Raw genomic sequence first — 23,636 nt, forward strand, 5'->3', positions numbered from 1 at the left:
CGGTGCCTATTAAAGATGTTGAACCTGCTCTGTGGTGTCCGCCTCTTAGAAGCAGGCAGGGTGGCAGATGAATTTGTCTGTTTTTTCCTTCTTTAGTGAAGTCAGTACCACTACCTTGGGGCTGTCTTGCCTATTGGAGGGCTCAGGTCTCCTAAAACAATGATAATACACATTTATCTAATAAAGAGTCCTAAAGCATTTACTAGGAGCCCAGCCTTATTCAGCACGCTGGGGACACAGAAATGACCACAGTAGGCAGAACCCCTGGCTGTGTGGAGTGCATATTGACTGAGAACTTACTTGCTAAGGTTCTAAGGTGCCCTTTCTCCTTAAACCTCCCAGAATCCTGTGAATTAGGCTCAATGTGTGCCCATTTTTCAGACTATTTTTGTAGAACTCTGGAAAACCAAGTATGTTAGAAGCAAAGGGGGCAGGTGAAATCTAGTCTTTTATTCCTCAGGCATTTTTTGAGCACCTACTATGTGCCAGATGCTGTTCTATGTGCTCTGTGCACACTCACAGAAGTCTCACAGTCACTCTGAAGAATTAGCTAGCAACCGCTATACAGATGAGGAAACTGAGGCACCAGGAGGGTGAGCCACTCGTTCTGTTTAAGGCAGGTGAGCTGTGAGGACCAGTAATGATCTTAAATCTATGGTAAACAATCTCTTATGAAAACAAGAATCAACAGAATCAAATTAAGGCCTGGACTGGCAAACAGGTGAGACCTAATTTAGAAGGTTCTAGAACACTGGTGTTCATTTGGGGTGGCTTGTTCCACCGCTGTCTCAGGCTTCCCGGGAATCTGCTCCAGTTCTGTTCAGTGAAATAGAACCCTCGGCCAGGATAAGCTGTCCCCTTCACATCTGCATCCCCGCACCAGGAGTCCATGTCCCCTTACGCCCATTCTGGGGGCTCCCGGTGCCCAGGACAGGGGGTTGTCCAAAGGCTAGGGGCAACTGGGGCTCTATCCTCAGTCCCTCCCACGTCTCCCTCCATGCTGGGCCCCACAGCTGTCTGTCTTCCTGGTGGGAGTCCTCACCAGCTAGGCATGTGTGGGGAGGGAGCCTTTTGAAGGCTTGGGCCTGCTGCTCTCTTGGGTTTGTTTGACTTGAGGGTGGTCCCAGGAAGGGAAAACCTGCCCTTGGGTGCGGATGAGCAGCAGAGGAGGTGAGAAACACTTTGAAAGCAGAGCGGGGATGAGGGATTGGGGGGAGTGGGGGTGGGAGAAAGGAGGGTGGGGGGCGAGGGGTTGTCTTTTGGGACATAGTCTTGCCATTAGATAAACAAATGGATGGAGGCAAAAGTGGATGCTGGGTGAATGAATGATAGCAGGAACTCGCATCTCACACATCTGTCCTCTCTACCCCACCTCAACCCCAGGTCCCTCAAAAGATGAAAGATAAGCATTTGTTCAATTACTGTGTATTGTGTACCTGGCCTTGTTGTAGGCGCTGGGAACACAGCACTGAACAGGACAGAAACCCTTGGCCTTGGCCTTGTGCGGTGGATATTTACTGTAGTCATGTTCACCTGGACTGTTTCTTTTAATCCGCTCAGCAGCTTAATACAAGGACAGTGTCTTGCCCAAATTTTGCAGCTAGAAAACTGAAGCACAGGGAGGCTGAATGACTTTCCCAGGGTCACCGTAGTTAAATAATGGAGCTTAGCTCCTGAACCCAGGCTTACTTAACAGAGAGCGGGAGGAAGTTAGAAAATGGGAGGGCAGCTGTTGGCTCCACCCAGGTCTGCTCCTGCGGTTAATGGTCAAGTCCAGCCTCTCGCACTTGGCCACGAGAGAGCGCCCGCGAGCCGCCGGCCAGTCGCGGAGCGGCGCTGGACCTCCTCCTGCAGGAATGCCGGTGGCAGAGGGAGGGAGCGTTGGCTGCAAGCCCCGAGCAGCAGGAGCAGCAGGAGCAGCAGCAGCAGCTTCCGCTGCTCAGATTCCGCCCTCCTTCCTTTCGCTGGAACCCCGGGTTTGCAGCGAGGAGCGGCCTTGCAGGGATGTGTGGCCTTTTTTTCACCCTCGTCTCCTCTTCCAGGACTTCCAGCAGAGGCTTCCTGGGAAAGGCGGGGCTGGACCCAGGAGGCAAGAAATAATTCCCATATTAACATCGCAATGACTGGCCGTCATTTCTGAGAGAGCTACTAAGTTCTGACACTCAGGAGGGACTTTCTCTCCAGTGACTCCTGTATTTAAACAAAAGAGGAAACAGGCTCAGCGACTTGCTCTTTCTTACTCAGGTAGAAGGTGTCAGGATCTTCTTAGCTTGGACGGTGCGTCCAGGAACTGCTTAGCTTAGTCACTTACAGTCCAAGTTTAGGCTCCTCAGGCGATTTCTTGGTTCCTAAGGGCTTCTGATCCCCCTACTTATTTTCCCCAGAATTTCCCTGACCCCTAACGCCCATGCGTTCCTTCGCTCCTGGTCCAAGAAGGTCTTGGCTGGCAGTAAGAATTTTCAGGAGAAGCTTGTTGCTAAGCGGGGAGGAAGACTAATTCAGCGGTCACTCTCAGGATTTATTACCGGGTCTGAAAGCACCACGGAATGACAGTGATATCTGTCCTCACAGAGCTCGCAGCCTGGTCACCCATAAATAAGCAGCTGCGAGGGCCCAGAGGAGCCTCCTAACCCAAATAGCCTGGGGAGTCAAGGAAGGCTTCCCAGAGCAAGTCATATTTAGGCTGAGACCTGAAAGTCTTGGTTAAGTAAGGGTAACCAGGTGAAGGGTTAGGTGGGAGAGAGAAGATGGATTTGTTTCTGGGGGAGTGAATAGCCTGTGCAAAGGCCTAGAAGGGAGATGGAGCATGACGGCAGAAAAAGATCTTTAAATCCTTAGGCCAAGGAGAATTTCATTATGATGCATTAATTTACCCACTCATTCATTCACTTATCAGATATTTGGGGGTTTTCCACATGCCAAATACTGTTGTGGGTGCTGAGATGTGGCTGAGCAGACAATCTCCTCCTTGTGAAGTTGACATTCTAGTGGGTTGAGACAGGCAAGGAACAAACTGCAGTTTATAACTGTAGTACATGTCGGTGATGAGCAGGTTAAAGGGATAGAGTGACAGGGTGCTATCCTGTGGTGATCAGGGAGGGCCTCTCTGAGAAGGTGACATCGAACACCTAAAGGAGATGAAGGAGGGAGCCATGTGGATATCTGGGATAAGCATTCTAGACAGAGGGAACAGCAAGTGCAAAGGCCCTGAGGTGGGAGTGTTTAAAAAACAGCATGGAGGTCAGTGTTTCTAGAATGACGTGGATGAAGGAGAGAAAGTGGGAGATAATTTGAGACAGATATTCAGGGATCAGATCACGTAGGAGGCCTCATAGTTGTGGATTTGAATCCAAGTAAGAGGGAAAACCATTGGAGGATTTTGAAAAAAGGACTGATGTTATCTTGCTGTTTTAATAGAATCATTTTGGGTACGTCCTTTGTCACCATGACTTGAAATCAAAAAGCATCCCCCCAAACGAATAATTTCACAACATAAAAATAAGGCCAAATAACACCATTAGAAAAAAAAAAGAACTGGGAAAAAGTGTTCACATTTCATATTATATACTCCCTAATCACCATAATATGTAAAGAGTTTCTAGGAATAAATAATAATAAAAATATAAACAACCAAGTAGAAAAAATTGAGCAAAAGGTATGGTCCGAATGACCACAAAAAATGAAACACAAAAAATTCTTTTACATATGAAAAGATATCCAGCCTCACTTTGTCTTATTTTGATTTCATTTCTTTTATTACAAGTGAGGCTGGATATCTTTTCATATGTAAAAGATATCCAGCCTCACTTGTAATAAAAGAAATGAAATCAAAATAAGACAAAGTGAGCTACCAATTTTTACCCATTAAGTAGGCAAAAATTTTGAACACTGATAATGCACAGCATGGTGAGGCTTCAGGGAAGTGTGCATGCTAACATCTTCCTCCAATAGAGATAAATGTATTTGATAATGTTCATAAAAATTATAAATGCATATTTCTTTGGTTAAATAATCCCATGACAGAAACACTTACTCTTGTGTGAAATGATGTATGCATACAAGGTTATTCACTGCAGCCATTTATATAATAGCAACAAGTTGGAGAGAGCCCCCAAATTCATCATTACAGGACTGGTTGCATAAATTATTGTCCATCTACACAATGGGATATGTTGCAGCTTTGCAGAAGAATGAGGATGCCTGCTGGGGCTGATACAGTAAAACTTCCAAGACAGCATTTAAAGAAAGAACTAAAGCTCCACTTATGTGTATAGTATGTTACTTTTTGTGAAAAAGTCAATTAAAAAGTATAAATTCAGGGTTTTTTTCCATTGAAATACTCCATATTTATTTTTTATAATTGTGGTAAAATATACACAACATAAAATTTCCCATTTTAACTATTCTTGAGTGTACAGTTCAGTGATATTAAACGCATTCCCATTGTTGTGCAGCCATCACCACCACCCATCTCCAAAATGTTTTCATCTTCCCCAACCGACACTCGGTCCCCATTGAACACTAACTCTCCCAGCCCTGGGCACCCACCATCTACTTCCTGTTTCTATGGCTGTGACTCCTCTAGGGACCTTATATAACTGGGATGATACAGTATTTGTCCTTTTGTATCTGGCTCAAGCAAGTTTCATCTGTGTTGTAGCAGGTGTCAGAATGTCTTTCCTTTTAAGGCTGAACAATACTTCTTTGCATGTATGTATATGCCACATTTATCCATCCATCTTTTTTTTTTTTGTATAATCAGAAAGAAAATCTGGATAGATAACTTAAGCAAGTTATAACAGGCAGGGGTGGGGGATCAAGAATTAAGCAATTGAGAATAGGAGAATTGTTTTTAAAAATATCCTTTAATTATTAAAAAAAGTCATAATGAATATTTTACTTAATTAAAAGACATCTTTCAAAAGCCTCTGGGCTGTTATGTTGGGGCCAAATGCAGAAGGTGGGAGGGCGAGAAATGCTGTGGCTAGCCTAGGGTGGGGGCCCAGAAGGTGCTGTGGAGTGGTTGGTTCTGAATATGCTTTGCAGGTTGACTGAACAAAATCTTCTGATAGATTGGCTGTGAGATGTGGCAGAGGGGAACTAGCGATGACTTCAACATTTTTGGCCTGAGCGACTAGAAGAATGGACTTATTTTTGTTTGCTAAGAGAGGGAAGACCGGGGCCAGGTGTGAGTGCACAACTCAAGTGCCAAAGGGTAGCACGTCTTTGTGGTTGAAAAAAGGAACAAGTACTAAACCTGACAAGCTCAGCGGAGGCCAGCATGATGCGCCCTACAAACTCAGAGACCTACAGTAACACAGAGAACGATCTGAACATAAAAATTCCTAACTAAAAGCAGGTCATGGCAGGTAGTCACACCCTGGGCCTGTAGCTTCCTTGACAAAAAGTTAATCTTTTCCTTAAGCGAGCTTGTCTATTGTCTTTTTGCATCTAAGAAAACATACCTTTGAAATATCAGAGTCATCCCCTTTTTTCAGAGCCATCAAGGCACAGCCCACTGCACCAGAGCATGAGACCACAGAACCCCTCGTTGTTCTCTTCTTCCCTGAATACCATCTCTATGTGCTGTAAATATTATTAACTATCCTGTACTCACCAATGTAAAAAGAAAGTTTTGCTTTTTCTAGTCTCCTTCATCTACCACCAATGGATTTTATGTAACTTTTCTTAAGTCTTGTGCATTGATTCTAATGTATAAAATAAGTTGCAAAACTGATATTCTCTGGAGCATTTTCTCAATCCCTTGAAGGTTTGCTTTCTGCCAATCTCTGTTGGTCTTCGTGGTAAAAAATAAAATAGCAATAGCATTCAGCTAGATTTAATAACAGCTCCTCCCCCGCCCCACCCCCAATCCATTTAGTTTTATGGTTGCTATCTGGTTTGGTGATGATTCTTCCTTAAATTCATCAGAAACTGACTCAGGGGGATTTAAGCTGCAAAGGAATGCAGTAGATGGACACTGGGGGTTCATGCAACCACCAGCCTTGGAAGATGAAAAAGAACAAAGTGAGGGTGCAGGGCAGCAGCTAAGGTCACAGCTTAAATCATCCCCCCTGAAAACCAGCCAGCAGCTCTAGTTTTTGCTGCCAACCCTGCTAATACAGCACTCTTCTCCTTGCTGATCCTTTCTTCTCTGGGTGGCTGCCTCTCAATTCCAAATCTTGTGCATCTGCTGGATGGAATCAGGGTCACATGCTCACACTCTAGCTGCAAGGAAAGCTGGGAGAGAGCGTCTGGTGTTTTTCTGCACCAAGAATCTGTGAGTTTGGGGTTTGGAATACTGTACGCTGCACCCACAAATAAACATCAAGTGCTGTTTCACTTACGGTGGCTACGATGGCTTTTTCTTCTTGGCAAGGAGATAAATTTGTCTTTTAAAATAACTTAGTTAAAAGAGTTTTTGAAAAAGCAAGGGAATTTTGGACATAAAATCCATGACAGTTGAAGACCTTTTAGGTAAGGCAGGTGCCAAATATTGATAATGTTCTAGGGGAGTCAGGGGTTGGTGAGTGCGCATGCCCCGTTCCTCTGCTATGTAGGGTAACACGCATCACATTAGTCAGCGTCCTGGATGGAAGGAGGTAGCGCACTCAAAGTGGATAAACTGCTGAGTGATGAAGACAGGGATGAGTGTGAAGGGAAGGGCAGGGGGCAGGAAGTCCTGCGAAGGATAGTGCAGTACCATCCTGCTGGCAACTGTGGGATCCCATTACCATCTTTAGCTGAAAGGGGCAAAGGGAGGGAGTGGTTCTCAGAAACTGGATCTGGGCCTCAGATGGAGAGGTTCTGCAAATACAGAGAGACCCTGAATAGTGGGTGCTTGGAGGATAAATACTCCGGCCTTTCTCCTCCCACCTTTTGATCTCTACTGCTGCCTCCCATTGGCAGAACCTAACACAAGTGGAAGCCAAAGGCGGAGGCATCTGGTTTACGTAATCTTTGGGTGACCTCCTGCATGTATGTATATGCTTCACAAATTCTTTTTAAAAATTAATTTAATTTTTCAATTGGGATATAATTCACATATCATAAATTTAGTTCATTCTAAAGTGCACAACTCAGTAGGCTTTGGTATATTCACAACTTTATGCATATGCTCTTTAGCAGGTATTCCATTCTTGCTTCAAAATCCAATATGAGAGAGGGGAAGAGAGCAGTCGATTTGACAAAAACACGATAAGTAGCCCTCATTATCTCTCACAGAGACCTCTTCCTAGGGCCCTGGACTCAGTTTCTCTTTTCCTAGATCACCAAAGACCCCCAAAGACCAGCATAGACTGAGTTGGACAGCCCCGGACTCGCGTTCTATCCCTCCCCTCTGCCTTGACAATCTTGGTTTCTTCATTTATGAACTGAGGAGGCTCTTAGTGTCTCCATCTCATGAGGCTGCAGAGCAAACATTAATAAAATAATTTCTCCTGAAGCCTGGCATTCCACGGTGGTAGTTGAACCTGAACCACAACAAAAACTCCAAGTGAAGTGGAACAGTGCAGGGAACTTTTTCTGTTGTTTCGGCATTATCATTGCTGGCCCTGCTTTATAGAAGATAAGACCAGGGGAGTCACCTGCCCACAGTCACCCAGTGAGCAATAGGCAGAGCCAGCATCTATACCCAGAGTCCATCTGCTTCGAATTTTCCAGATTAGGGCCAAGAAACTTAGAGACACTATCTTGGAGGCTCAGTTGGGACCCCCTATTACTTTTTAAATAATTTTAATTGGGATAAAAATGCACATAACACAAAATTTACATCTTAAGGATTTTAAAGTGTATAGTTCATTAGTGTTAAGTACATTCACATTGTCGTGTAACTGTCACCACCATCCATCTCCAGAACTCTTCCTTGGGCAAAATTGAAATTCTGTCTTCATTAAACACTAACTTCCCATTCCTCCCTTTTCTCAGCCCCTGGCACCCACCATTCTACTCTCTGTCTTTACAAATTTGCCTACTCTAGGGACCTCATATAAATAGAATCATAAATAGAATCGTAAATTGAATCAATACTATTTGTCAGTTACTGGTTTATTTCACTTAACATAATGTCCTCAGGATTCAGCATGGTGTATCATGTCACAGAACTTCCTTTCTTTTTCAGTCTGGAAGTTACAATACAATGTTACAGTGCAATAACATTCCATTGTACGGATGGGCCACATTTTGTTTATCCAGTTACCCACTGATGGACACTTGAGTTACTTCCACCTTTTGGCTCTTTTGAACCATGCTGCTATGAACATGGGTGTGTAAATATCTCTTCGTGACCTTGTTTTAAATTCTTTTGTCATAATTCTGTTTCGTTTTTCAAGGAACCGACATACTGGTTTCCACAGAGGCAACACGATTTTATATTCCCAGCAACAACGCACATGGGTTTCAATTTCTTTACATCCTTGCCAACACTTGTTATTTGCTGTTGTTGATAGTATCCATTCTAACGGGTGTGTGGTGGACCCTATTCCTTTTTAATTTAGACATAAGAAATTGAGCTTTATTAAATAGTTAATATAGCCAATGTTAGCGGTTACAAATCTACATTTTATGAAAAAATATATGTGCATTGCTGATGTGAGCACAAACACATTTTACTGATGGAGTGTGTGACCAGAAAAGTCTGGAGACCCCTTAGTCAACCCAGCTCTATGCTTGGGTGGGGAAGGGGATGGGGATGTTTGGATCATTCGTGTATTCCCAGGCCCAAGATAATGAAGTCCTGAGGTTGAACGAGACAGTCTGTCTCACCTTTCAATGTCCATGGACAATGCCCTTTCCTCTAGGAAGCCTCCCTTGCTTTCCCAGCACCAGCAACCTGCTCTGGACTCCTCAGCCCAGGGTCCTGGGTTCCTTCCCTCAGCCCCAGCCCTGACCACAGAAGGGTTTGAGCCTGCAGGCTGAACAATGCCCAGTCACAGAGCGAATCAGGCAGTTTGCTGAATGAATGTATGAATGAATGAATGAAGAGTCCGTACGTCTTCTGAGATGGTTGTGGACTGAAGAGGTCTGGCTGTTCAGGGGTGGGGAGTTGGGCGGGGCTCACCGGGGCCACACCCGAGTGTGGAGGCAGCCGCAGGCCAGGCATCGGAGGCCGAAGTTGAGGAGGCGTGGCCAGCGGAAGAGCAGCCGGTGGGAGATTCGCACGTACAGGCTGCCGGAGGGGTCAGCGGCTTTGAGCGCGGTCAGCGGAGAGTAGCGGGTGTTTGTCTGCAGGCGAAGTGGTGGTCTGGCAGAGCTGATGACCTTGGCAATAACCTGTGGGGTGGACCTCTGAGCTCTGGGACCCAGGGATAGCAGTTCTGTAGGGAGGAGCTCCCTACATACATACCTGAGCCATGTCTTGGGACTCCTGGTGCCCCACTCACCTGGGCTACATCTTGTGGGCTCTGCCCCACGGAGCGAAAGAGCTCCCTGGAAGTTGGTAGGTAGAGATCCTGGAAGTAGTGCAGGGTGTCAGGGTCAGTGCCTGGAAACTCGGCCGTGGAAACCTGCTCCAGGAGTTTTCCTTCAAATTCGGTGGCCACCGGGCCTGGTTCCACCAGGGAGATGCTGGGAACAGGAACAGGGGTAGGGGGTCTGGTGCCCCAACACATTCACAGCCAAATTTTGCCCACTACTGTCTCTTTCCTTTTCATCCCCCAATTTCTCCCATTTTATTTCATCCCTCCCTGTTCCCCCATCTCCTCCATTACTCCCATTTTCTCGTCTGCCCATCGCTGCCTCCCTTTCCCCCTCTGTCTCCATTTCCCCCTCATGGCCCAAGTGCCCTCCTCACAAGATATTGAACTGGAGCAACTGAATGGCCAGACTCTCGAAGAATCCTTCCAGAGCAAACTTAGAGGCTGCGTAGATGTCATTGAACACGACACCTGAGAAAATTAGAGGAAGGCAGACCATTTGGGAGTGTGGGTCCAGAGGAATGGGGTCTTTGGCAGACTGAGAAAGAGGGTTTAAGGATCAGAAGGTGGGGTTATTAGGAGCCAGTGTGATGGGAGTATGGTATTGTGTGATGGGAGCGTATGGGGTCAGGATGAGGTTGTCTGGGGAGCCAGGTGCCTCCTCTTTCCAGCAGTGCTCCATTTGCCCTCAGCCCAGGAAACTTCCTTATTTCTCTCCATCTTCTAAGCCCCTGGACCTCTTGGGCATGTGATCACCACTGTCCCTGAGGGCAAGTCCTGTTCATTTGAGTCATTACCAGCCCTATTGAGCAGTGAGTGTGGCCCCTGAGGTCAGGGGGAGCAGATGGATAAGGGGCCAAAGGTATGGGTTGAGTAGGTGCAGCTTCTCCATGGCAAGATAATTAGGGTGGATTCCTCAGAGGGCTTCTGGGGAGAGCGGGGAAGATCCGAGGAAATGTCCAGGGAGAGAAAAGGGGTCTAGAGGGATTCAAGGAGGAGAGACCCAGAAGCATGGATGGCAAGTAGGTGGCTTTTAGAGTAGGCTCATGGCAGACATCACTAGTCAATCACTGTTCTCTTTTCTGTAGAACCTCAGAATCCCAAATCTAGACATCTCTGGGGCCGGGTGGGGATGGGTGCTCGTCAAAGAGGGGTCTCAGGAGGAGGGGTTCTGCTGGTTCCTTAGGGTTTGGGGGGATGGTCAGAAGAGATTTTGGTAGGTGTTGGGGTTGACAGTAGAAGACAAACAGCCATTGGCAGCATCTACACCACCACCGCCTACTCTTATACCATGGCAGGCTTAGTTAATCCATCCAAGAACTTTTCCTTCTGAGCTTCAGAATCCTTCTTAACATAGGCTCATCTGGAATATGAGCTAAAACTTATTTGCCATCCTTCTATCTAGGGAGGGTCCGACCCTGGTGGGATTCCCAGGGTGGGTCCTCAAGGCTTACCCTGCAGCCCCATGACACTGCTGACCACCACGATGTGGCCCTGTCGCCTTCTCTTCATGCCGGGAAGCACAGCTTTGACCAGACGAACGGCTCCGAAAAAGTTGGTGTCAAAGACGTTCTGCATGGTAGCTAGGTCGAGCCCCTCCAGGGGCCCCACCAGGCCTACTCCAGCATTATTCACTAAGGGAAAGGTACTGAGGGTTACTCTGAAGTTCCTGCAACCCTTCTAGTGTCACTTTTACAGGGACATTCCCTGAATTACCCCACTCCAGATCCAGGGCCAGTAAAGGGTATCTTGGGTGGACAAATGTGGAGCCTTGATGACCTTTACATATAATTCAAAATTTGGTTTAGGGCACCCTCATTCCTGGCTGGGGGGAAGGGCTGCTGGGAACAGTTTCCCCTTTAATGCATGAGCAATCAGCTCTGACCTCAAACTGCATCAAAATAGCTATACCCACCCTCCTCAGAGGGCCATTAAGAGACCATGAGTTGCTTCTTCATTATGAATTTCTCCCTTCCCCAAATGACTCATTGAAGTAATTTTCCCAACCACAAATATAGTTTTCTCCATATGTGAGAAGTTCTCTTCAATAAAACCCACCTGACACCAGGTCTCAGTTTATTTCTCATATCCCTAATAAACAAAAAAATAAACTGACTGGCACCTCGGGTTTTTTGCCAACTGGTCTACCCCTTCTGTCCAGGGTCAGAGGATGCTGGTGAAGCAAGAGAGCTGGTGTCTAGACACAGGAGGACTTTATGATGAGGATCTGTGTTTTAGGTCAGGGAGGGACCTTAGGGGTTGCTCAGTCTCACCCAACACGTCCACTTCCCCTCCTCGGATACAGCTGAGACATTGGGCCACTGACTCGTCACTGCACACATCCAGCTGGGCCACGGTGAGGGTCTGACCCAGAGCTTCCCCAGCAGCTGCCTCCAGCATCTCCTTCTTCCCCAGATCTCTCATGGTGGCCACCACTGGGGACAGAGAGCAGAGCTGAGTCAGGCACTGGCTTCTTTTCCTTATGTCTGGGACTTGCACGTTTCTGTGATCTTGCATGAGCAGTCACAGAAGGATAGAGACTCACAGGTTTACACAACTATATTCACCACACATCCACAAATGCACAGTTGTGTACATAACTTTACATGTTTATCCACTTATCCATCCATCCAACACATTTATTTTTTGAGTACCTACTAAATACCATATCCTATTCTAGGTGCTGAGGTTATTGCATGAAAAAAGATAAAGTCCTTGCCTTCATGGAATTGACAGTCCAGTAGGTTAGACAATAAAATAGATATAGAACAGATTGCCTTGAGAAAAGAAATGCATGTACATCTAGAGTAAACATATGTGCCTGTGTGCACATGCAAGTATGAACAGACACATTTATACCATCAATATAAGTTCCAATTCATTGAACACCTACTATGTGACAGACAGTGCTAAACACTGTTATATGCTCTATCTCTAATCCTAACAAGAACCCTATGATTAGGTCACTGACTTATTTTCCAAAGATGACCACATCTTTCATCACATATGCTCTTCTAGAATCTTGTTCCCCTAACAAGGCAAAAAAACTCATTCCCCTCTCCTTGCATATTACTACCTGGGAACCAACAGAATATGGTGAAAGTGACCTTGTGTGACTTCTGCCTTGTTTGCTGGCACACTCACTCTTTTTTTTTTTTCTGCCTACAGCACCTGGTCTTCCTATGTGGTCTCCCATCCAAGTACTTAACCAGGCCTGACCCTGCTTAGCTTCTGAGATTGGACAAGATCGAGTTTGTTCAGGCTAGCATGGCCATAGGCTGATACCCTCACTCTTGAACCTTTCAGCCATCCTGTAGCAACCCAGCTGTCCTGAGACCACCATGCTGGGATGAAGCCCAAGTTAGCCCAGATAGACAGACTATGTGGAAATTACTGGAAGGGAGAGAGATGCCTGCTCAAGCCCTGACATCTTTCAGCCTCTTCTGTTCTTGTTGTAGCCTTTGACCCTGGTTCAGAACCACCTAGCTAAGCCCTTTCAAATTCATGACCTTTGTAAACTGTGAGAGATATGATTATAGTTGTTTTACACAATAAATTTTGGGGGTGATTTGTTATTTAGCAACAGTAATCAGAGCAGGCAGGTAAAGTTATCCCCATTATACAGATTAACAAACTAAGGGTTAGCAAATTGACATTCCCTGCCTGTACCACCCTCAACAAGAGTTAGAACCAAGATCTGAACTGGGTTTGTCAGAGTGCTGAGCTCACACCTCACACATCTGCATACATGTTTGTAACATCTCTGAGTGCACTCTCCTGGGGGCATTTGCAGGTTGTCTGTGTGATTCACAGGTGCTGCACGGATGAATGGGGCCACATGCATCTACAAGCAGTATAATGACAAGTGCAGGCCCAGGGGCTGGGTGGCCTGAGTTCAAATCCAGGCTCTGTCACTTTCTGTCTGGGCAACCTTGGGCAAGAACCTTTAGCAGGCTTGCCTTAGTTTCCTCATTTCTCAGATGGGGAATGATAGTGGCCATACACCATAAGGGTGATGTGGGGATAAAATATCTTACTAGATACAAAACACTTAGTCTGGCACATTGTAAGCACTCAACAAATGTCATCCTTTAGCAGTTTTACACACTCGTCTGTCTGCCACAGGGACACACACAAAGACTTCCCTGCACACTGGCTCTCAGACTGTCATACTCAAAGCTATGCATGTCTCTAAGACAGAGGGCAGAAGACTGGGAGAAGCAGCTCTGCCAGTTGGGACATTGCCCTCACTCCTTGCAGCCTCCTCTTAAGTAGCAGCCCTTTGCCCACTTCCACTGAAGTCTGCTCTGGGTCAGAGGTCTCTGTGGGTGGGGTGCAGATTGAGGCAATTGACTGTCAAATTGCAGGAAGCTAAGTCCCTGGGCCTAGAGGCCCCCCTTGAATCTCCAAGGTCAAAGTCACTTAAGAGGCTTATCTTGGAGCAGTAATCTGGGAAACGGTGGAGGAGGAGAGTCCTAGGGAATGCCTAAGAGAAACCCCCCTGACTAGCCCTTCTAAAACTGTCACTACCTCTGCACTTACCATGTCCCCCCTCACTTTATGTTGCTTCTTAGCACTTAGTAGCACTAGACATATTATAAAAATTTTTAATCTGTTTATTGTCTGTCCTCTCTACCCTCTCCCCCTACACCACTAATCAGGACAGAGATTTTGTTCTATTTTGCTCACAGCTGCATTTCCGGCGCCTAGAACAGTGCCTGGAACTGTGCTCAAGAAATATTCGTTGGATGAGGGGATGATTCATGAGGAGAGGTGGGAAGGGGGCTTCCACATGTCCTGGTTACCCCCCAAGTCCACAAATGCAGTCGGAAGGGAAGGACTAATGGAAATAGTGTCTGTAAGGCTGGGGGTCCTGGAAGCTGTGCCCATCCCTGCCCTCTCAGCCCTACCCTTGGCACCTTACCCTGGTAGCGCTGCCTGGAGTCATGGGCCAGCTGCACCGCGAGCTCCAGGCCGATTCCTGACGAGCAGCCTGAGATCAGTACAGTCTGGGCAAGGTCGGCCATGTTGACTCCTCCCTGGACGTGTGACCTCTGCTGGCCAGCACCTGACTCCCGCCACCCAGCTTCCTAAAAGCCCTTCAGCTGACTCCCTGCAGGATGAAGGGGTCCCCTGAGCCCCCAATTCTGAACTGACCCTGGGCAGGTAGCTGCGGGGAATTCCTTAGTTTCAGTACACCCCTTTTCCTTTATCTGTCAAAAATTTCTTCTCACAACTACACCCATAACTGGGGGCTTTTTATTATGATTATAAATTATTCAGTGCTGGGAGGAGTTTCAGGGAGCAGGGGCGTTCTCTTGCTGTCTCTCTTCTGGGCAAAGACTCTCCAATTTGAAGGAGAGAGGGACAGAAGGTGACAGAGAGCATCCTAGAAGGGCCTTTTCAAATGTGCACAGAAATGTCAGAAGTTGGGGTTAGATATAGGGGGAACTTCCCAGCAAGGCAGAGCAGGAACTTTATGGAGTCTTAGCTGGAGAAGCCTGAGCCTCAGATGTCCCTGGAGAGGAAGGAGGAGCAGCTTGGGGAGATTCTCTCTGCTCCCCCACCCAAGGGGCCTCTTTCTCCCCACCAGGCCAGAGAGGGCCCCACCCCCTTCTCTCCAGGGATACAGAGACTCTTTGTCTGAAGAGCCAGAGGCTGAGAGGGAGGCACCGCAAGGCGGGGGGAGGGGGGTAGTTCATGGCCCAGGATATGCCCCTGGGGTTCCTCCCTGTGGAGGCCCTCAGATCCGGCATGTCTGTGCTTGTTCAGTTGCACAGACAGCTCTACCTGATTCCCTCGTGGGGTCCTCTTCACACTGTGTGTGTGTTGGGGCCCAGTGGAGTAAGTGAGGCTCTGCCTCAGCCCAGAAATGGCAGTGCCCTGCAGCAGTGCCTTGCTTTGGGGTAGGGCCAGACTGTCTCATTTAATGGGGTCAAGTGTGAGGATTTGGGATTGGGGATGGGGCATCCATTTGGAGTCTGATGGAAGTGGAACCCTTTATTGAAAGATTAAGAACTTGGAAGAAATAAAAAACGTGCTTGAGAATCTGTGGTGAGGGTTTGGGGATGGGACCAGAACATTCAATTCTGTAATTTGGGTGGAGAAATGTAGGTTTGGGGCAAGTCTGGGAAAGCTATTTTGGAATCTGGCGTGAAGTTCGAAGTGGTAAGAGGATCTCTTATTTAGGGACCTGAAGGAGAGGTGCTGGGGTGAGGCTGGTTCCTCTTATGTGGGACTAAGAAACAGGCGGGAGAGTTTAGTGTGAAGCTGGGATCCCATTTGGGGGCCCTTGGTGACAGAAGGAACTTGTATTAAAGCTGTACCCCCTAGGTACAGGGCCTGGATGGAAGCTGAAGGTTTGAATGAGGCTAAGACCTCCTTTGAGGGGGCCTGTTTGAGGAAAAGTTAAGCTTGGGACTCCAAATTCTAAGGCTGGGTGGGAGTGACCCTTCTCTTCTAGGGTGAGGTGGAGCAGGAAGGGCCCAGCGCCCGGCCTAGGGCTCCACCCCTAGCTGGCCAATCAGCGCTCAGCACAAACTTTCCCAACTCCCCCCACCAGCTGTCAGCCACCCCCCTTCCCGCGAGTCAAGCCTGGCCAGGCGCTGGAGCGCAGGGCGAGGCCAGGGCGGGGTCTCCGGCAGTCTCCTGTGGATCCTGAGTGCAGCCGGGCGCAGCGAGTGCGTGCACGGAGTCCGTGGAGCCGCCGCGCCCCGCAGCCGGTGCGGGGGGGGGGTGGGTCCTCCACCTTGTGTGCGGGCCCCGCCAGGATGGGGAGCCTCGGCTGCCTAGGCCAGCTGCGGGCCGGCCTCTGCTTGCTCCTAGCCTCGCTGCAGCTTCTGCCCTGGACACAGGCTGGTGAGCTGGGAGGGAGGAGATAGGACCCGGAATGCAGGATCCAACGAGGCCGCAAAAGACGGGGTGGAGTCGGGAAGGGGGGGCGTGCGTGGGGGGGCGTGCGCGGGGGGCGTGCGCGTTGTGCGTGGCTACTGTATGCGAGTGTCTGACTCTGGGCAATTTGTGGGTGTGACAGCTGGCGGGGCAGAGAGACGTGTGACCGTGTTTTATTCGTGGGCGCATGGGAGGGAATGCAATTTATAGGTGTGTATGTGCAGCAATGTGTCTGACCATTTGAAGTGAAATCGTGTATGTGCTTGAGTGTGAGAATCGATGATGATTGTACATGGGTGACGGGTGGTCCTTGGGTGTGTGATTTTCAGTTGTAGTTGTTTGCAAGTTTGTATGTGTGTAGGGGGGAAGGATTTTGAGAATAATCGTGTGTTATACATTATAATTGTGTGTATCTGGGTGACCCAATGAGCGACCGGTGGTGATTTGGGGGCGTAAATAATAGCCTGAGAGGATGTGAGTGGATGATTCTGAGGGTGATGGTGAGTGGGGGCGAGTGCGGGAGGTGGCTAATCGGGAATTCAGACTTCCCTTTGCGTCTCCCAGATGGCTTCGCCCTATTCTCCCTCTTCTTCCTCTGTCTCCAATTGGCGCGTGCCCACTTCCTCTGCTCCACCCCTCCCCCCACTCCCCACCCCTCGCTCCCCAGAGCCGCGATCAGCACCATGGACAGGGCCTCCTGAGGGCCGCGGTGAGGGGCGAGGCGGGGCGGGGCGCGGGGCGGGGCGGGGCGGAGCGCGGGCGGGGGCAGAAGTAGAAGTTGCTCCCCCAGGCTGAGCGAGCCTCTGGTGTTTTTCCCGAGGAATTTCTCAGGAGCTCCCCCCAGGGGTCCCGGGGGCCGCGGGACGGGTGAGTCAGCGCTGACGCACGCCCAGCTGCGCGCATCTGGCTGGACTCCGCGCCCCGCCCCGCAGGGTTCCGGGTGCGGGGCGCTCGGGGTTTGGGAGGATCAAGAGAGTTATGGTCTGAGAGACCAGGCTAGGATCTCTTGGATATCCCTCGCTAAGGTGAATTCAACCCCCCCAGCACGCATCCACGCGCGCGCGCGCGCACACACACACACACCACTTTCTCACTTTCTCTGAAGTTCAGAGAGGTACCTGCTCACGTAGGCTAATTCCAGATTAGCTTATGCCTTATCCCCACGTTCATACATTTACACAGACGTGCAATCTCAGGCGATCATTCAGAATACAAGGCCCCTGGGACAACAGGAATGTTAAACACCGGTGCCCACGCCCAGGCAGCCCCATCAGCCACCCGCCACACGGTCATGGCTTTTGTCACCCTCCTACGCTTTCAGACTCTCACACATGCTTCTGCTGGCATCCATGCAACATGATCAACATTCACAACCAGTCACCCACTCTCTGACATATAATCACACTCCCCATCTTGAATCTGAACTGTTATAATCTCAGACTCACCCGCATGACTTCACCGCCAGGACCAGACTCACATGGACACACAGCCACAAGTCAAAGAGCTGAACCGAATCTTTCCATCATAGACCAAATACTCACACACATTGACACACCGCAGCCATTCCCTCGTCCACATAGTCACATACATGCACAATCTCATGCATGTGCACAATAGCACATACACACATTTGCATAGACACTCATACCTATGCTCTCCTACACTCTGAGAGCATCTCAGCTATGTCCCAGCCAGGTCCCTGACTGCCTCTGCCTCCACATCATAGACCCCACCCAATGTCTCCCTGGGGCCCCTGACCACCATGGGGAGAGTGTGTCAGGGACTCTCTTAGGTCTTAGACAGACCCCCATCCCCTGACCCTGCAGGCAGGACTCAATGCCTCTTGTGTGTCTGTTTGTCAAGAAGCCAGCCATGAAAAGAAAAGGCAGTCAGTTTCTAAAAGGTCATTACAGAAGGCAAGAGACATTTGGGTTAGATGCTGGGAAGGACTCTTTAAATGTTAATGAGCAGTTGGTAGAGGGGAGGGCTTTTCCTATTGCATAGAGACTAGGGTCTGGGTGAGGGGAGAGCTTGAGAGAGCCGCACTGGATGGAGTCATGGATCTCAGCCCTCCCCTGGGCCCTAGCCTGGAGAGGGGTCAGCTGGGATGGTCATTCCGTGGGGGAGTGACTCTTGTGGTCAGCAGATCCTGAGAACCCAGATCTTAACCCCAAGGGGTTGTAACCCAAATACCTCTTAATGGCAGTCCAGCCACAGAACAGGCAATTAGAGATGGAGCTGGTGATGGCGACAGGGTTTGGGGAGGGATGCACAGATGGAGAGAGAGATGGGGAGAGTAGTCCACACATAGAAATAGAGAGAGATAGGCACTGAGATAGAGACATGCAGAGAGATGGGTGGGAGAGCAATGAAATACAGAGAGGGAGAGAGAGAGAAAGAGAGAGAAAGAGAGACAGGCCGATTAAGAGCTGGATGCAGAGGGAGACCTGGAGAGACAGAAAGTGGGACAGAGAGAGGGCGGGGGTGGGGTGAAGGGAGAGCAGAAAGAAAGGGCAGAAGGAAGTTGGGAGCAAGAGGAAGCTGAGTCTAGAACAGGGTTCTGTAGAGTCCAGGGATGAGAAGTCTGACCAGGAGGAGCTGGGTTGGGAATCCCTCATCCGAACTTCTGTTTCCCCCAAGTCTGGCCCCCTACTCTGGGTCCCAATGGTGAAGTCAGCAGAACCACCCCCGGGGTGAGGTCATGGACAGATTCGGCAGAATCTGGCTCCTGCCAAGAGGTTCAGGTCAGGGGGTCAGTGGGACAGTCTACTAGAGAGGGGAGATCAGGCAGGGGCTTTGGGCCCAGAGGTAGCCACCACCCACCCGTACATAAGCCATGTGGTTCCACTTAGCCCTGGCCAGGCTGTGTGGGGTGGGGCTGGTAGGAAGGCCTGGATTAAGATTTCATTGGACCACACCAGTCTCTTCCTCTGCTGGGATAGGAGGTAGAGGGTCAGAGGGAAGAAGGCAGGAGGTTATCAAAAAGAGGTGGTCATAAGAAGGAGGTCAGAGAGGATTGCCAGAGAAGTCAGTTGGGATGGTCAAAGAAAGAGTAGTCAGAGGGAGGAGCTCTGAAGTGGCAGTGGTAAAAAGGAGGACGTCATGGGTGATGTTGGTCAAGGAGGAGGTCAGGAAGAAGAAGTCAGAAGAGGTGGTCAGAATGAGGAGATCAGGAGAGGTGGTTGTCGGAAGGAGGGGGTCATGGGTGATGGTGGTCAAGGAGGAGGTCAGAGGTAGGAGGTGGGGAAGAACACACAAGGAGCCCCTCCTCTCCAACTGGGTTTCCCCTGGCAAGGGGACTTCAGGCCTGGGAAGCAGCCCCAGGGAGCTGGTGCGGGGGAGTGTCGAGAGGGGGACAGTCTGGTCCTGGGGCTCAGGCCAGGAAGCTTTGATTCATCCCAGAACTAGGTCAGCGTTTTGTTTTTTTTTTTCCTCACCAGAACCAAGGGGAAAAAAAAACCACAACACAGGATTCAACAGGCTAATAAGGCTGAAATAGCTGTGGGGTAGTGAGAAGGTGCAGGCCCCAGACCCGCTCCCTCTCCCTGACCCATGAACACAGTGTAGGAACTGGATCCCCAAACATGAGCCACTCACACAGAGTCCTAACTTGTTGTAACTGTCCTGCACCCCCACTTCTTTCTACAGCAGACCCTGTGGATGTGTTGAAGGTGTTGGGCATGCGGGGGGGCCAGGCCGGGATCCCCGAGAGGCCTGGCCTCTGCCCCCAGAGGTCCCCAGAAGGCGATCGGGCATTCAGGGTGGGCAAGGCCAGCACGCTAGGTGTCCCCACATGGGAGCTCTTTCCAGGTGAGTCAGGGCAGGAGGGGCTGGGGCTCATCCTGGGAGCAGAGTACTGCCAGGTCTTCTGAGCTGCCCCTTTCCCTGTGCCCCCCATCAGATGGACACTTTCCTGAGAACTTCTCCGTGCTGATCACTCTGCGAGGCCAGCCAGCCAACCAGTCTGTCCTTTTATCCATTTATGACGCGAGTGGAGCCCGGCAGCTGGGTCTGGCCCTGGGTCCAGCTCTGGGCCTCCTAGGGGGCTTGTTCAGTCCCCTCCCCCAACAGATCAACCTCATGGATGGCAGGTAAGTTCAGAGAGGGTGGGGGTCTAAGGAAGGGTGGGTGAGAAGTGCTCCCACTGAGACCGTCTCCCTGCAGGTGGCACCGTGTGGCGGTCAGTGTGGATGGCAGCATGGTGACCCTGGTGGCTGATTGTGAACCTCAGCCTCCCATTTTGGGCCAGGGGCCTCGATTCATCAGCACAGCTGGATTCACTGTGTTGGGCACACAGGACCTTGGGGAGGAGACTTTTGAGGTAGGGGTTCAGTGATAGGGGAACTGCGACAGAGGGCAGGGGCGAGTTTTATCCACAGCCTGATCTGGAGAACAGATTGGAAAAGAGAGATGTCCAGCTTCAACATAATACCAAGAAGCTGAGAGGAGGGAGCCCCATACATCATTGTGCATCTTTGCAGTGTGTGACTGTGAGATTGTAGAGCCACAGAATAATTTGTGATGGCATATCTTGGTTAATGATTGGAGGGTGAGGATGCACCTGTTGTCGTGGTATGTGATTGTGTGTGGAGTGGTTGTGATGATGGTGTTGTGTGGCTATGTGTTTTTGGTGTCATGACTGTGCTGTGTGTGATTGTGATGTGTGTCACCTTCAGGAGGCCAGAGACCTCATCCACCTTGTCCTCCTTCTCCCCAGTACTTTGAAGGACACTTACATATAGTAGGTGTCACCACGTGCCTGAGAGCAAAGGAACAAATGTGCCTCTGATGAAAGAGATGTTGTGGGGTGTGATTTGTAGTTATGATTTACTGTGACCCTGATAGAATCTTCTTTTTCTCAGTTTTAAGGGGCATACGGATCATTGGTGTTCTGGGTGGAGAAGCACCAAGCTTCGGTGCTTGGAATAGGGGTGGAAGTCAGCCTGTGGCCCTTTTCCCTGACTCCCACCCTCTCTCCAGGGAGATATTCAGGAGCTGCTGATAAGCCCAGATCCTCAAGCTGCCTTCCAGGCCTGTGAGCAGTACCTTCCTGGCTGTGACCACCTGGAACCTACAGCCACAGTGGTGAGCGAGAGGCTTGTCCTGAGGTCACAGGCTGAGTCATCCCTAGCTCTAAGTCTCAGGAATGAGTGAATTCTGACCGCATACGTGGGGCTGAGTGACCCCTGCCCTTAGACAGATTATAGACATGAATGACCTCAAACTCAGGTCACATAACTGAGCGACCCTTGTCCCCAGATCATGTAATTGACCTTGACTGAGGGTCATGAGGCTGAGTGAGCCCTGACTTTAAAACGTGGGACCAATGGCCATGTGCCAGCTTGGTCCCAGGTGACATGAGCTATGGGGCCTCTACTGAGGGGCTCTGGACTTGATTGGGCTTCTCTTCCCAGGTCCCCCAGGTTGAGCCAGAAACCCCTCCCCCTCGACGGAAGGGGAAGGGAAAAGGGAAGAAAAAAGGGCGAGGTCGGAAGGGGAAGGGCAGGAAGAAGAAGAAGGAGACTTCAACCCTGGTTCCATCTCTTGGCTCCCTGGAGAACCAGGTAAGTGACCTGTGGGCTCTCACCTGTGCTCTTTGACTGCCTGACTTCTAGCCTCTGATCACCACTGACCACTGGCACCTCATCCAAGGGCTCTGCTGATAGTCTTCAATCCCTAACCTTTGACTTCTCTTAGCTGACTGATGACTGGGGTATGGAGAGGGAGTCTGGTCCCGTCTCATGAGCTCTTCTGTCTCCTTCCTCTAACCTCTAGTTCTGGGGAGCTGGAGGGAGGGTGCACACCCAGGTGAGAACCTTATTATTAGAGAGCTCTTGATGAGAGTGACTAAGAGCAGCAGGGTGAATGATGGCTCATTAGTTAGTGTGTCATTGGTTGGAGTTGTTCGGTTGGGGTCATTGCTGAAGATTATTTATTGGGGAGTCATTAATGGGAACTGGGGGCACTAATTGGCCTCCCTGACAGAGATTGCTATTTGGGGGGTCACTGTAGGGATATGTTGATTGATCACAATATTTGGGGGCTTCCTACTTGGGGGTCATTGTTGGAGAACATTGATGGAGGTCACTGTTGTGTTATTGGTGTCACTAGTTTAGGGTTAATGAATGGGGGTCATTACTCAAGGAGGCAATTCTTGGGGGATCATTGATTGGAAGGCACTAGTTGGAGGAGTGACTTTCAGGGGCTCATGGATGAGATAATTGTTTTGTGAGTTCCCATGGGTTATTATTTGGGAAGTCATTGATGGGTCATTCGTTAGTGGAATTGCTGTGTGGTAATGGGGCATCATTGTTTGGGGAGGACAAGTTGAGTTCACTTATGGGTATTCATTGTTGGAGGATCACTGATTGGGAGGAATAATTGATTAGGGGTCAATGATGGAACTTATTAGTTGGGAGGGTCACTAGTTAGCGCTTACTGTGGAGGTATCACTGGTTGGGGCTGTTGGTTGGGGAGGTCACTGGATAGGATAGTAACTGGTGGAGTCGCTGATAGGGGTTATTAATTGGGGGGGCCACTGATGGGTCACTGGTTATAGGAGTAACTTGTGGGTGGGCCAGTGATATTATTTGTTGGGGGTCAGTGGTTAGGTTTCTTAATAGAGGTCTTTAGTCAGGGATCATTGATGGGAATCATTAGTTGGTGGGTCACTGGTAGGGGGCCTTGGTGAAAGCTATTGGCTGGGGTCCTTGGTTAGGTGGGGTCACTGGTTGCCCTCCATCTGCTCTCAGTGTCAGCAGGGAGAATGAGCTTGTTATTTCGGGCCCAGAGCAGAGACATCAGGAGGAGCCTAACCCTCCCCAGCACCTTTCTCAGCCCCAACTCCTCACCTGGACACCCACTGCCTTATAATGCTCTTGACCTAGTTCCTCTGCAGCTGTCCAGGCCAGGAGGAGCTACCACTCCATCTCTTACTGTGGCCTGGCTGGCTGACCGCTGAGTTCTGCTTTGGGAGAGGACACATGGGATAGGCTTCCGAGAGTCTGGCCCTAAGTGCTGGACCTTAAACCTGACTACTGGGCTCTGGAACCAGCCCCACTTTGCCTTCCAGGCCTCCCAGACCTGGCCTAGCCTCCCACTCCCGCCACACATGAGAGCTCCCCTTGCTGGTTGTCTTGGTCCAGTCAGCACACCCTTGCCTCCACGGCCAGCCCCTCGCCACACCCTTCTGTGTTCGTGTGTGTATCTCCCCTACCTCGTTTCCCTCTCCCCAGCACTACCACTGCCACTGCCACCACTGCCATTGTTTTGTCTCCTAAGATGCGTCCCAGGCTTAAGGATACCTGATATCATCACATGTCACTTAACACA

At 49.6% G+C, this 23,636-nt stretch overlaps 2 protein-coding genes and 1 pseudogene across 6 annotated transcripts in view; 1 reads left to right on the top strand and 2 right to left on the bottom strand.

The window, feature by feature from the left end:
* Positions 1–7,972: 7,972 nt before the first annotated feature.
* RDH8 (retinol dehydrogenase 8) lies at positions 7,973–14,440 on the bottom strand. The gene is made up of 6 exons (XM_016153647.2): positions 14,338–14,440; positions 11,687–11,848; positions 10,868–11,047; positions 9,791–9,884; positions 9,381–9,564; positions 7,973–9,270 (listed from the first exon to the last, which is right to left on the bottom strand). Exons 1-6 carry the CDS (start codon positions 14,438–14,440, stop codon positions 9,055–9,057), a joined length of 939 nt encoding a protein of 312 aa, XP_016009133.1. The 3' UTR covers positions 7,973–9,054.
* Positions 12,573–12,692, bottom strand: LOC118612669 (annotated as a pseudogene).
* A 1,568-nt stretch (positions 14,441–16,008) lies between the features above and the next one.
* Positions 16,009–23,636, top strand: part of COL5A3 (collagen type V alpha 3 chain) — a 36,021-nt gene continuing 28,393 nt past the window's right edge. For 2 of the 5 annotated variants that reach the window (XM_016153435.2, XM_016153437.2), the window contains exons 1-6: positions 16,009–16,271; positions 19,956–20,114; positions 20,206–20,395; positions 20,469–20,625; positions 21,285–21,389; positions 21,719–21,868. In XM_016153435.2, coding sequence (XP_016008921.2) covers positions 16,184–16,271; positions 19,956–20,114; positions 20,206–20,395; positions 20,469–20,625; positions 21,285–21,389; positions 21,719–21,868 — 849 coding nt within the window. In that variant the 5' untranslated portion in view covers positions 16,009–16,183. Of the gene's footprint in view, positions 16,272–19,952; positions 20,115–20,205; positions 20,396–20,468; positions 20,626–21,284; positions 21,390–21,718; positions 21,869–23,636 lie in introns of all 5 variants that reach the window. The other 3 variants (XM_016153434.2, XM_016153436.2, XM_016153438.2) reach the window with 3 other exon arrangements.

Source organism: Rousettus aegyptiacus, unplaced genomic scaffold (assembly GCF_014176215.1).
Source record: "Rousettus aegyptiacus isolate mRouAeg1 unplaced genomic scaffold, mRouAeg1.p scaffold_m13_p_16, whole genome shotgun sequence".
Lineage (NCBI taxonomy): Eukaryota > Metazoa > Chordata > Mammalia > Chiroptera > Pteropodidae > Rousettus > Rousettus aegyptiacus.